Source organism: Artemia sp. Qi Xiang Cuo, chromosome 9 (assembly GCF_049724085.1).
Source record: "Artemia sp. Qi Xiang Cuo chromosome 9, ASM4972408v1, whole genome shotgun sequence".
In the NCBI taxonomy this organism is placed as follows: Eukaryota; Metazoa; Arthropoda; class Branchiopoda; order Anostraca; family Artemiidae; genus Artemia; species Artemia sp. Qi Xiang Cuo.
The window spans coordinates 40563600-40576891 of NC_142802.1; the positions used below are offsets into that span (position 1 = coordinate 40563600).

The window sequence follows — 13292 nt, forward strand, 5'->3', positions numbered from 1 at the left end:
CCGGGGTTGACAAAGCAGGGACTATTCTTCACTAAAAACGTATCTATTAACCGCATCTCCAGAAAATATGGACCCCCCACTCCAAAGAAAAAGCTTTAGTCCTAACCAAAAAAAAAACAACTATATATATTTTGTGCTAAAAATGCATTACTTACAAGAGCAGGAGCTGGAGCTAGAGTTCTTCTGTGGAAAATCGCTCCCCTCTAATTATAAATGTGAAGCTGATTTTGCAATAACGACGTCCAAAGTTAAAAACGTTATGTACATATTTTGTGAATGGTAGCAATGTCAAACTATGTTGAAGTCAGTCAGGCGAAGATTTTAAATCGGCTTGAGTTGAGGGACTAAGTAGGTAATTGGGTCCGTGCCCCCTCCAACACCCATTTCCGCTTTCTTTTCGCGTAGTCATGGCATACCTTTTTCGATTCATGGTTAATCAGGTATTATTTAATGTATAATTTTAAATGATTAAAGTGAAACACTTGAAAATATTCATTATCGCAGCTGGACTACTCTAAATAAAAATACATTAGATCTATGTTCCATGAAAGGTGTTTGGATTCTCCAAAATTTGAATTATAAAGATTTCTGAACTTGCTGATTATAAATCTGAGGCTAATATTCCGGCTTTCATTAGTGTATATCGTCAGTCGGGTATCAAAAGAACGTATCTCCATAATTGTAAATTTTCAGAAGAGCAGAAAAAACCTCACTACTTTTTTATTTTCCCTCCAATAACCGTAAAACAAAAACGGATTGATATGTATTGATTGAGTATTGATTTTATATATCGATCTTTTTTTGTTTTACGGTTATTATAGGTGAAATAAACACGTTTTGAGTTTTTTTTTTTTTTTTTTTTTTTTTTTTTTTGCTCTTCTGAAAATTTAAAATTATGGAGATAAGTCCTTTTGATACTCGGCTGACGATATATATTTCATACTGCCTAAATTAAAATTGTTACCTGTCGCTTGTAAATTTGCTTACATTTTTTGTTTCTTTTTAAATACTTTCTCTAAAGCTAGGTCCTGGCTTATTCTTTCATGGATCTTTTAAGTTTGAAAACTGCCTCTGAGGTTTCAATTCACGCATATCTTTTGAACTCGTTTTCTCTAAATGGTGTAATCCTCCTTACACATGACTAATTAAAATAACTTTCCGAAAAAGATGTTTTTCAAAGAAAAGTAAAGGCTATATTAAAGTTAAGATCAGAAGATGTATAAACCTATTATAATTCAGTCTCAAAACGACCAGAAATTACTACTGAAGTACAAATGAAAACCAAAACTAGCAGAAATTAAATGAACAATCATAGCAAACGAACATACAACAGGTAATAGTATAAATGAATAAAGAAATCTTAAAACGAATAAAACTTAAATTGAATATGCTAATCAAGGTTAAAACGAACAAAAATCACTACAAACAGGAGTTTGGCTACTGCCCCTCTCCCTAACTGTAAACGTCTAAAGCCTACTACGTCATTGGTGCTTTACTGAAAACGAATTATATTACATTTTTTTTTCTTTTGTAGTTATTACAATATTGAAAAAAATTACAATGTAATAAAATATTTTTCTGATGAAATTTCAGCAATTAATATCATTATATATCAAATATTCAGTTTAATTTTATTAGTGCTTTCCAAGACATTTCAAGACAGATATATTCAGCAAACAAGAACTGTACTTCATTTGAAGTACAATTGAAAACCAAAACGAGCAAAAATTAAATAAACAATCATAGTAAACAAACGTAAAACATGTAATAATATAAATGAATAAATAATCTTTTGGTATAACCCGCCTATTTTGGGAGTTCCAATGAACTTGGGCACCTCTCCCTCAGTTCATTCTGTCTACGATAGGTAATTGATTTCCAGCTTAATGATTTACAAAACACTAATCGTTAGTTTAAAAAAAAAAAAAAAACTACAAAAAAATTGCAGTTTTTTTTTGAATGAAGAAAAAAAGGTATTTTTTTTTATCCGGGCTGCATTTTTTCCCAATGAAAATACCAAAAAGGTAGTTTTCAGAACTAAGTGGGGGGGGGGGGTAATCTAGGAGGCAGCATGCCCAGATTCCAGATGTATATGAAATTTCTGTAATCTTCCTCCGGCAGGAAGAAATATATTACGTGACGATATAATACGAATTTGATCAAACTTGAGTATTTAATCTAATAACTGATGTCATGTCATTCCGACATAATTAGGATAAAAAAAAAATATGTAGGCTAATAAGCCATATAAAAAAACTTAATGTAGTATAACATTTATGTTGAAACTTAATTTCACTGGAAATGAAGAGATTAAAAAAATATTCAGCAAAATATAGCAGAAGCGGGGGACAGCATGAGATAATACCATTTAATCAAGTTTGATTATAAGGTTACCGAAGGTGACTACAGTATATACTTTGGTGACGTCGATGTTAACACATATAGAAATTGACCATCATTGTCATGCTCGATATTTGTCGGTTATTGGAAACACATTCAAGAATTACGCCTAGGATCTCAGAAAACCGGTTTCATAGCTACAAAAACAAGCGATGGATGATGCAATGCATTGGGCTTGTATAATTTGGGCTATATATTTGCACATTAGGGTTGGGGGTTAGGTTGGGTTAGGTTTCCATAATTTTGTTTCTAAAGTATTATTTTATCATCATGTTTGGTTATTTTTCATTAGGATTAACATAACTTCAGTTTTTGGGTGGGTTTCCAATAACCGACAAGTACCCCATGCTCGAAAAAGTTCTGGAGTTTTGAATAAACTAAACATTTTTAAGGGGTATAAAACACTGGGTTATCTACAAAAGAAAAGATTATCCAAGCAACATATATTTTTTGTTTCATGTCTGCAAGTACATTTATAGGCTACCACAGTTTATATAATTATCTTTGTTAATTAATTAATTTATACCACAGTTAATTAATTATCATTTATACCACAGTTGTATATTATATAAACTGTGATTTATACTGAACCTCAAAAGGATACTGACATTTAAAATCTCGCAGGCAGGGTTGCCACCCTGACCTGGAAGAATTTACTAAATCGGAGAGAAAAAATTTACTAGATCGCATCTGTTTTTACTAAATGCTCAAAAAAATTTTTGCCGCGTGCGGCTATGCCGCACGTGCACCATCAAGCATCGATTTTTACTATAGGAGGATAATCAATTTCTTTTTTTTCTCCTTTCCTCTTTTCTTTTTCCTTTTTTCTCCTTTCCTCTTTTCTTTCGTTTTCATGGTATGATTGAAAATTATATATATATAGTATGATTGAAATATATATATATATATATATATTTATATATATATATATATATATATATATATATATATATATATATATATAATGTTACATTTCTACTTACTTTTAATTTCTCTCAACATGCTCCTTTTTTCTCAATAAAAATTTTCAAACTGAGGAGATTCACCTAATCACCTTGGGTGGTTGGCTTAAGTTTTTATTCCAATAGATTCCCAAGTGTCATTATAGCTTCATTTTTAGTTGGTAAGATTTGATACACAGAAAGCTGATTTTGTCGACCTTTAGACGCCGGAAGTGAAGTGTCTGTTTATGGAAATAGGACACGACAAGCAAAAATTGTAAATAATCATATGTTTACGATAATTTTTTTCCCTGAATTCATGGAAAATAAAAAAAGTTTTGTTTACTATAAACTTTTCACTAGTTTTTACATGATTTCGAGCATTTTACTAGATCCTCTAAATTTACTAGATTTTTTTTTTACTAGATCTAGTAAAATCCTACTGACGGTGGCAATCCTGCTCGCAGGTGTAGTCTTGAAAAGTAGAACCAAGCAATGGAAAACGTAAACAAGTCAAGTCCAGCGCTAATAGCATATGTATTGTTATAGACATTTTTCGATTCATTTTGTTAATTGGACAGAAATCAGATAGGAAACAACGAAAAGAGATATACAAATTGATTCTCCGTTCAATACTATTTCTAAAAATAATGATCACCGCCCTTGTCATTGCGTCCCAGCCCCCTCTTCTAGTTGGGCCAGATATATTCATAGGCTGTATTGCAGAACTTGTGCTGATTTTTTCGGTTTGCTGTAGTTTTTTTGTGCTTATTTACCATCAACAACAAGATTGCAAATAAAGCAAAAAATAAAAAAAAAAACAACGATGTTTTGTAAATAGTCTAGGGCTATATCTGATCCTTTTTGGAAAGAGGACTAGGACCTAATTGTGACGGTAGTTACTACGATGTTAGGAAAGAGCAATGAATGGGTGTATTTCTTTTCTATCTGATTTCTGTTCTGTAAAACAAGTTGGTCCATTTTTGCATGACTTTTCGACTTTGTCTTCATTTTAATAGCAAATTCAGCCAAATAGTCGAACTTGGGATTTTAAAGAAAACGCTTGAATACTACTGGACGCCCTAATAATCAAGGAGGTCCGAGAGCAGTTCACAAAAACAATGTTGCAACGATCCGCATATAGAATGTGCCATATAGAATTTTATCAGTGAAAGATAAAATGGAAAGAATGGCTGATTAAATTAAAAAAAGAAAAGTTCTCCAATGAAAAGTAAAGAATGCTGATATATTTCTATGTTTTTTTTAAGTTTTACTCTTATATGTTATATTAAGTTGCCATATTCTGCTCGTTTTAAAGTCTCTTTACTTTTTTTTGACGTACTTTCCGCGTGACATTGTTTTATTTACATAATTTATTGAAATTTCATAGAGAGTGCTATTTGGAAGCTCGAAATTACCCCCCTCGCTTCTCAGAAGCGGGGCTATGTGCCCCTAAACGTTGAAGAATTTTGAGAGATTTTGACCCCATAAAACTGAGTTTAAGAAGTGACTTTTGACTTAACCAATGCTTGATGTAAGATTTTCGGCAGTAAAGTTCACCTTGGTCAAGTTTCAGTTTTAAATTAATTCAAGGTTTAACTGCTTATTATTTTCCAGACGCTTATTATTTTTCATAAGTTTAACTGCTTATGATTTTCCAGAAAGCGCCTCGGAAAAGTCAATTCTTTTATCTTGTAGGTTCCAAACATTTAGGGTAACCTTTTATGGGGAATTTCATATGACCTTTTGGAGGCAGGCCCCAGTTCTGTCTTCAAAAGTGAAGTTTGAAACTTTTCTGATCCAGAGAAGTTCTTTTTAAGAAAGGCTCTAACAACTTCTGCAGTTCAAGGGCCATTGTTAAGTCAATATAGTTTAGTGAGACAAAATAAACTTTTGTTTTGTAAGAGGCACATATAACTGTAATTTTTTTTTAGGGATTAGATGACATTTTCCTCGTCTGAGTGATTAAGGACTATTCCAAAAACGTCAAGTCACATTGAAATGGGAAGGAAGAAAATACAAATTTCACGGATAACGGATGAACGAAATAGACAGGTTGGTTTCTTAGTAGCCCTATTATTCTTAATTAATTCAGTTTTTTAGCGTTGCAGTAACTCAATGATACGTGTTCTAGACTTGTTCCTCCAAAATTGAACCAGCTATTCAAATTATTCAAAAAATGTATTGAAATACATCTAAGACCTTCTGACAATCATTCGTCTTTATAGTTAATGCCTAATTTTAAGATATTTTGACCCTAATATTTATTAAATAATAAAACATTTAAGTTAAAAAACGTTCAAATATTAAATAAGTTCTTTTCAGCTGAAAGTAAGGAGTAACATTAAATTGTAACTTAGAGGAGTAACTTAAAAAGAACAGAAATAACCCTGTATATGTCCGGGACTACAGACTCCTCGCTCGTTACACTAAATTTTTTAGTGGTTTTAAAATACTTCTTATTCCAATTCAACAGCAGTTGTGTTTCAGCAATCGTCCTTAAAGAATTGGGACAAAAAGTAAAACTTTAGCGTCAATAGCGTGGAGTTAAGGAGCGGGCAAGTCCATTTTATATGCGGAATAATCTATGTTTGTTTTAAGTTTTAATGTTGCTCCTCACTTTCAGTTGAAACAACTTTTTTTTTTAATTTCTGCGTAAGAATCAAAATCTTAGATTGTAATTAAAATTTGGGACAAAGTTTGAACATTTAATAAAACAATTTTGATGAACTGTAGTTTTGTTGAACAAGTCCTTAGTAGTATTGTTGCTACAGAATTTTGGGTGTACGGCGAGGGGTATTACTGTTCATAAGGATGGAAAATCTGCGTGGCTTTAGATCTTCTACACGGCCGAAGCCATTATGACCTCGACAACTGGGTTCTCTGATGTTTCTGTTGGCATTTCTACTCTACACAATTCCAGCCTACGTTACTTTGACTGATTATACCACAACCTGGTCCCACAGCTGAAAGACGTTTCCATTAGAAATGACGTTTCAGATTAGAGAGTATTATACAGTACAACGCAACGCAATAGCACTATGCTCCCAAATGTTTCGTTGCAAAACATATACTTAATTTGTGTGCGTGTTCACGATAACTGTTCGTCTTGTTCATGTGATGTCGGCTGCTGCAACGTTTAATATATAAATAAATAATTTTTGTGAAATATCCTACTATTTTTCATCCCCGAGCTTTGTATAAACAAATAATTTTAGGTGAGGGATCCTACCCTGTTTTCTACCCAACAGCCAAGGGGTTCTTCATTACTTCGCTAGCTAGAAATTATTCATAACCCCTTTTTAATGCTATAAAAGTCACTTATCCTTCCCATCATGCCTTAACTCGAAACTTTGATATTCCTCATTGGCAATATCGTTATGCCCCTTTTTGGAGAGTTCTTTTTGTTTCACAAAGCGCTAAATAATGAAATAAGGTCATAGGAGACATACGTCATACTGGTGTAAAATCTTCTTGGAATAGGGATCGATCCACACCTGAAAAAGAATAGCTCTTCACTTTCTGTCTCCTTAAGTATTCTTTTTTGAATTATTAACAATGACTTAAAAAGAGAGCTGCCAGTGCGTACACACACTTATACATATACCCATACATATAGTTCCAATATGTTTCGTAGTTATTTCAGTAGACATTTATTGGGCAACGACATTATAAGGGGTTTGAGTTGGTAAGAATTTGTCGAGGATTGTACAATATAAGACAGAAGTGAAACAGTGATCTTTCCTATTGCCTAGATTGTTCAGCGTGTATTTAGATAGTTTGGAAAAGTATGTGCATGTCCCTTTTCGCAGGTAATATAGTTTTAGCTGCAGATTCAGGTCAGATGGTATTGCATTTATTACAGATTAGGTATTCATAAAGAAAGTAACATAAGTTGAATGTTAGTGAAAGAGTAGTCCTAGTTTTCAGGAAGGAGCACCAATTAAGTAAGGTGGACAAATTTGTTCTATGAGGTAGAGTGTAGAGATCCAAATTCAGAAAGAATGGAAATATTTTCGATGACGTTCAAGGCAGAGGGTAAACTACTCTGTAGTCATACAGGATATAGTGAGGTGGTGGGCAGGAGGTGTTCAAATTTAATTTTAAGGAGCCAGGTAAGGGAAGTGAGAGATTTTAGGATGCAGAAGAAGTTTTTTTAGAATAAGTTAGTATCTATGATGCATTACTCATGGAAAGTTTAGGGGTTCCAGAGAAGTGATAATTTAGAAAGGGTACAGCTATAATATTATAAAAGATAGTTAAGAGGAGATTTAGGTATTTCTTCACTAAAAAGTGGTAGGCTAGTGAATATGATTAGGGAATGGAAACCTACTTTTAAGACAGCACGAGTGAGGTTACTTAATCAGTTTATTTTGAAGCTCTTAAGGATCAGTCCAAGTTTGTGGCCGTACCAGGTAAAGAACGAGACGAGATTGTGGAATGGGGGAACCGTGGGATGATGGCTTAGGTAAGAGACAATAATGAAAGGAAATGTTCTACGATATCAAGAGGTACAGATTTGGCAGCCTCTCTGATTCCCTGTGCCTCTACGTGTTGGTAAAGGAGACATAGGGCGAAAGGAAATTTTTAAGGTAAATCCAAGAACGGAACAGTTAAAGTGTATTATTGAATTGAGAAGGAACAGTTTACCACTTGGAACAAGAAGTAAACTCTTTGGGACGAGGCAAGGACTGGATTATCCTTACCTTTGCCCTCTGTCTGGAAATCTGGATGAAACTGTGGGTCATGCCATGGGTGTTTGAGGAATTGAGTGAGTTACGAAAGGAAGTGTACGGAGAGGGTAGGTTTGATGTAAGGTGGCCGGCGAGTGTTGCGAGTGGTGAGTGCTTTGTAGGACGATTTCTCGAGTGGTAAGGGAGTAAGTAAGGGAGCATAGAAATAGATTTTTTTTATTTGCGCCATATTTTTGTTCATGTGGGAAAAATTAATTAGATTTTTTTATTTAAGCCTAAAGTCCTCCACTTCATACGCTTAAAAACAAAACAAAACTTATTTACATAGGCCTTAGTTCCGAAAAACGGCTCTGAAGTTTTTGGTTATCTAGCTTAACAACCTGTAGCCTGTATAGAACTTTTACTGATGTACTCCCTATCAGAATTCACCTGCTCTACCTGGTTGCCGCACATTTTCAAATTTGGCGTCAGTAAAAGTCCGATCCTTGTGTGGTATACCCGATCTGTACATTAAAATCATTATTCTTATGTATGAGAATGATATTGCTGCGGTTAAGGTAGGGAGTGTGGATAGATGTTGGCTTTCGCGGAATCAGGAGTTAAGCAAGGCTGTGTCCTATCCTTGTTTATATGGACAGTTTGTATAGTATCTGTCTTAAGGAACAGGGCAAAGGCTATAGGAAAACATGGCGTCAAATGGGATGTTAAAACGCATCATTTGTGTATCCTAGATAAAAATATTACCGAAATGAACGGATTTGCGAAAGTTTTGAGAATTAAAGGCTCAAGAGAAGGGTTGAAAATCAAAAGCTGTACTTACATGAGTAGTGTTTATTATTAAAGAAGGTGGATGCAGTGAAGAAGTAAAAAGTAGAAATTTTGGAAGAGTGGGAAGATAATTCTGCAAACTAAGATTATTGGAAGTCACAATAATGACTGTGGTGAAGTTTGGCTCTGAAACGTGGGTGCTTTGAAGGGACGAGGAAGACTTGTTAAATGCTCAACAGAGGAATTGTTTGAGGGTAGTTTTAGGTGCTCAATTGACAGAGCATATATCAGTATCAACAGTAAGCTCTAGGAAAAATGCGGTTCAATCTCACTTGACTAGCCCGTGTTTTGCTGATGAAGATTGCCAAAGATTTTGATTTTTGGCCATTCATCTGAAATCTAACGGAAAAGGGTAGTCCGCGAAGGAAGGTTGAAAGAGGTCATAAGGAAGGATTTGCAGGAAATCGGAACTTCATGGGAGGGGATAAAGAATGAAGCTTTCAATAGATTGGAGTGGAGGAGGAGCATGCACAGCTCTGTGGGCCTCGGGCTTTTTTAGAGCTGCAATGAGGTTGTAGTAGTAGATGTAGCGTAATGATTTTGTATTCCGGATTTGTGGGCGTAAATGGCGTGCAAACTTTAGAATAAAGGAGCATGAGAAACAACCTAGTTATAGTTAAACAGTATAATGTAATCCTATACCAACCAGTACGAATGTTCAGTGTCAGTCAGCAAGTATCAGTTATTGTAAAGGTAACTTGACTAACTCTATTCATTATGATTGTTTGAAAATATTCGAGTAGACTAAATAATCTAGGTAGACTAAATGCCTAGTTGAAAAAAAAATTCAAGGATAATGAAATTGATAAATATTAATACAATTGAAGCTCTAACTAGTTGGATATAAAAAAAAGAAAAAAGTTGTCTAGGCAGTTCGAGGAGGATATCTGACCACGTGAATAGAGTCCTCTCAGCAATTAAATTACAATGTCAAACTAGTCAGATAAGTAAATCTCTTAGTAGTTATATTGTAATACCCAACTAGTTGAATAGAGCTAACTCTAAGCAAATTAGCTCGTAACATCAAGTTGGTTAGATACATAACTGTCAACTATGAAAAAAAAGCAAAATTCCGCGGAGATGCCATAACTTTCTGATAGTGACTTCTGAAGCAATGGAAACCTTACCCTAAAAGCTCAAGCTCTTGCAAAAGATCTAAGAACTCTCTCCTCAAATTTATCTGAGCGCTGCAGTGAGGCCGTACTTCAAAGAGCCCCAGCTTTTTTTTTTCTTAATGGGCGTGACCTGAACAAACTAGAGAATTAATGACGAAATTTGCTTCAAGTGGATTGGGTGGAAATGTACAAATGCGAGATCCCAGTAACTAAAGAATTGTTCTAGTTTGGTGCTTCCAGTTAAAAAGAGATGCTTTCAAAAGCAACTCTTGCAGTCTCAAGCTTGTCGATCTGCAACGCCTTTGTCGAGAGAGTGGTTTTGGTCATGACTGTCGTCAAGAACATAATTCGAAACGGAATGCTGGTAAAAATACTTAAGGTTTCTCTCAAATTGAAGCTTTGACATTTCATATTGATCTGTACAAGCTTTGCGTCCCGCCTGCGACGGAACAATGCAGAGTTTGCGTAGCGAAATATAACGCTGCGCAAAAATAGAACGAATTTCTATCTTTGAGTTGCATTATCTCAGAGACATCGAGATTGTGGTATCTGGCTTATTCATAATGAAAGTTTTGGAGAAAAGAATGGCATAATTAGTGCAAGAGCGAGCTGGACTGTACGATAAATAGCTCCTCGATTGTCGCAGTAACAACTAAACCACATGGGTCAATCACTAATTTTATCTACAAAGAATTCAGAAAAAGTATTACTGACAAGATCATTCCAAAATTAATTTGTGTCTCTGCAGGTCCTCGCAAAATCAAGGAGTGCTCAAGAGTTTTCACTGGAATGTAAGAAGTACCAATTATGTGCTTCCATTCTCTTCATCAACCAACCAAAGCTAGGGTGTCTGTTTGTTCAACTAGTTGAAAAATTGAATCAGTAATGAGACAGAAATACGTTTTTTAGTGTAGTCAATTCTACATTTTTTTATATCGTTATATGCCAAATTGCAGGTCATAATTGCAATAATTAGCTAGAAGAAAATAAATTGACATATAGGTAAATTGTAAAATTACATACTACAATTCTAAAATCCAGTATGAAAGCTTCTCGATTGGAAGTGAAAAATGAGAAAATTAACTCGGTTAACGCAACGCATCGCACCGACGCGTTAATGTGAAAGAGGGTTATTTCTATTGTGGCCATTTGACTTTGGCAAAATTGCCAGAGCAAGTGCTGCAATGAACTGGATCATATACGTTGCAAAACCCGATGGAAGGACAACCTGATACCCCATCTGCCCCACTTGCCTCCCTTCTGACACTACATGCATCGCGGAATAATTTGAGGTAGCCATTTTAATCAAAGCGGTCAGGAGTTCGAGCAAATATGCCGCTGGTGATTAAATGATAAGCACAGTCTTAAGGGTAAAGACTCCCAATAATGTAAATAGACCATTTTAGTATAAAAATCTGGACGTATTACATTTTGTTAAATCAGTCATACAAGGATTTTACGATCAGTATGGTTAGATGGCCCAAAGTGATTTTTATGTCCCCCAAAGTGATTTTTATGCCCCCTATTTTTGTATGACTTCTTATCTGATCATCTTTGGCTTTAATATAGCTCTTTACTTTTCTTTTAAAACTTCTTGTTTGGGAAAGGTGTTCTTAAATTTGTAGTAGTACGAAAGTGATAACATTGCTTACTTATTGAAAAGATAATTTTCAGTTGCTTTCCGTTGTAGTAAACGACATTTTTACATTTAACAGATTTAAAAAGGACAAGATAAGCAAACCTTAAACTCAGTAGCAAGACATTCTTTATATTAAATGAAACAAAAGTGGTATAATTCATAAGCTAAAATTCTATATTCTGTTTGTATTAATAAATTACGAGACGCAAAGCCACAATATGGCAAGAGATAAGCAACTGTATATTTCACCCAAGTCACCATATGGGAATTATGCGAATTTTGCTCCCAAATCCTTTCGGAACCGGACATCGAATAAACAATAGGCATATCAAAAACCTGTTGCTTTTTTAAGCAACGGATTATATAAAAAGAACAGACGGAGCAAAATTAGCATTCGGGGATTTTTTTTTATTATTATTTTACTCTACAAAAAAAAAATACAACTTTACAGAAAGAAAGAGAAAACGAGGGATACAAAAAGAGAAAGCGAAAGATACAGAAAGAGAGAGGGTGAAAGATCCATTCGGAAATTACCTAAAAAGTCCAAAAGGAAAATGTGACAGTTTTGGACTCAACGTTTGGTTTTCGGGCCACCATACTGTCCTCGGGGAAAGTTCTTCTGACATCCCCCATCACCCTAACGGTCAGACCGGTAAGCACCTAGATAAGCGTGAGTAAAAATTTAGGTACTTACGTGTTATAGCGACCAGACCTAAGAAGGGAAGTTAGGTTAATCCTAATGAAATATACCAAAACATGATGAAAATGTAATACTTTAGTAACAAAATTATGGAAATTACAGAATTATGATAAGCAGGCCGCCCAGAAAGCATTATATTACATACCTAACCTAACCAACTCTATATATTAGATATTTGATTAAAATATACCTACATAGTATTTAATGACACAGAGATTAAGCTAAATTTGTTTTTTAAGTCCTCCAGCAGGCACGTGATCTGATTCTGCAAATATAGGGTCACCGAAACTAAACCAAAATAACGGTCTTTATTTTTCAAACTTTAGGACAACTATACATATTATGCATTTAGCACTAAATGGGTAACTGTAATTTTTCATAAAAAAAAATACTAATCTCCAATTTACTAACGGAAATCAATTAGTTCGGTAGCAATTCGAAAGAAGTCGGCAGTAATATAGATAGAAGCTTTCCTTCCTATTTTATAGTATAATAAAACCAACACGTTTTCCGCCTAAGGTGTCCTAATATCAGAAAGGAAGGAGTATTCTAGTTTTTGATCTTTAATCAAACTCTTAGTTTTGTCTAGACTCTAAGTCTGATACCAACCAATATATTTACGGCATTCACAATCCTCAGATTTTCTTTAAAAAATATCAAGAAATGGATTTATTGTAAGATGGTGAAAGTCGAGGCTTTAAAAATGTCCGGATGTAGAAGGAGTACTTGTTAGCACGTAATCCTTTGGTAGAATAATAAACGAATAGTTTTTTTTATGTTAGTAAAAAGCCTCCTTAAATCTTAGAAGAAGCAGAAATTATCCTATATACGAGTGGGGCTGCAACTCCCCTCCCGTTCTTTAAACTAAAGTTTCAATATGTTATAAATACTAATTATCCTCGCAATAAATCATAAGCTAAACCTGAGACTAAAGAGCGGATGAGGTAGTACCCTCATACATATGATAGTTTCTGT

The 13292-nt window shown here is 34.4% G+C and overlaps 1 protein-coding gene across 8 annotated transcripts in view; it reads left to right on the plus strand.

Annotated features, from left to right (window-relative positions):
- Mef2 (myocyte enhancer factor 2) overlaps positions 1 to 13292 on the plus strand; it is a 192528-nt gene that overhangs the window by 139721 nt on the left and 39515 nt on the right. For all 8 annotated transcript variants that reach the window (XM_089094553.1, XM_089094560.1, XM_089094556.1 and 5 more), the window contains one exon: positions 5276 to 5396. In XM_089094553.1, the coding sequence (XP_088950679.1) occupies positions 5343 to 5396 (54 nt within the window). In that variant the 5' untranslated portion in view covers positions 5276 to 5342. The remainder of the gene's footprint in view (positions 1 to 5275; positions 5397 to 13292) is intronic.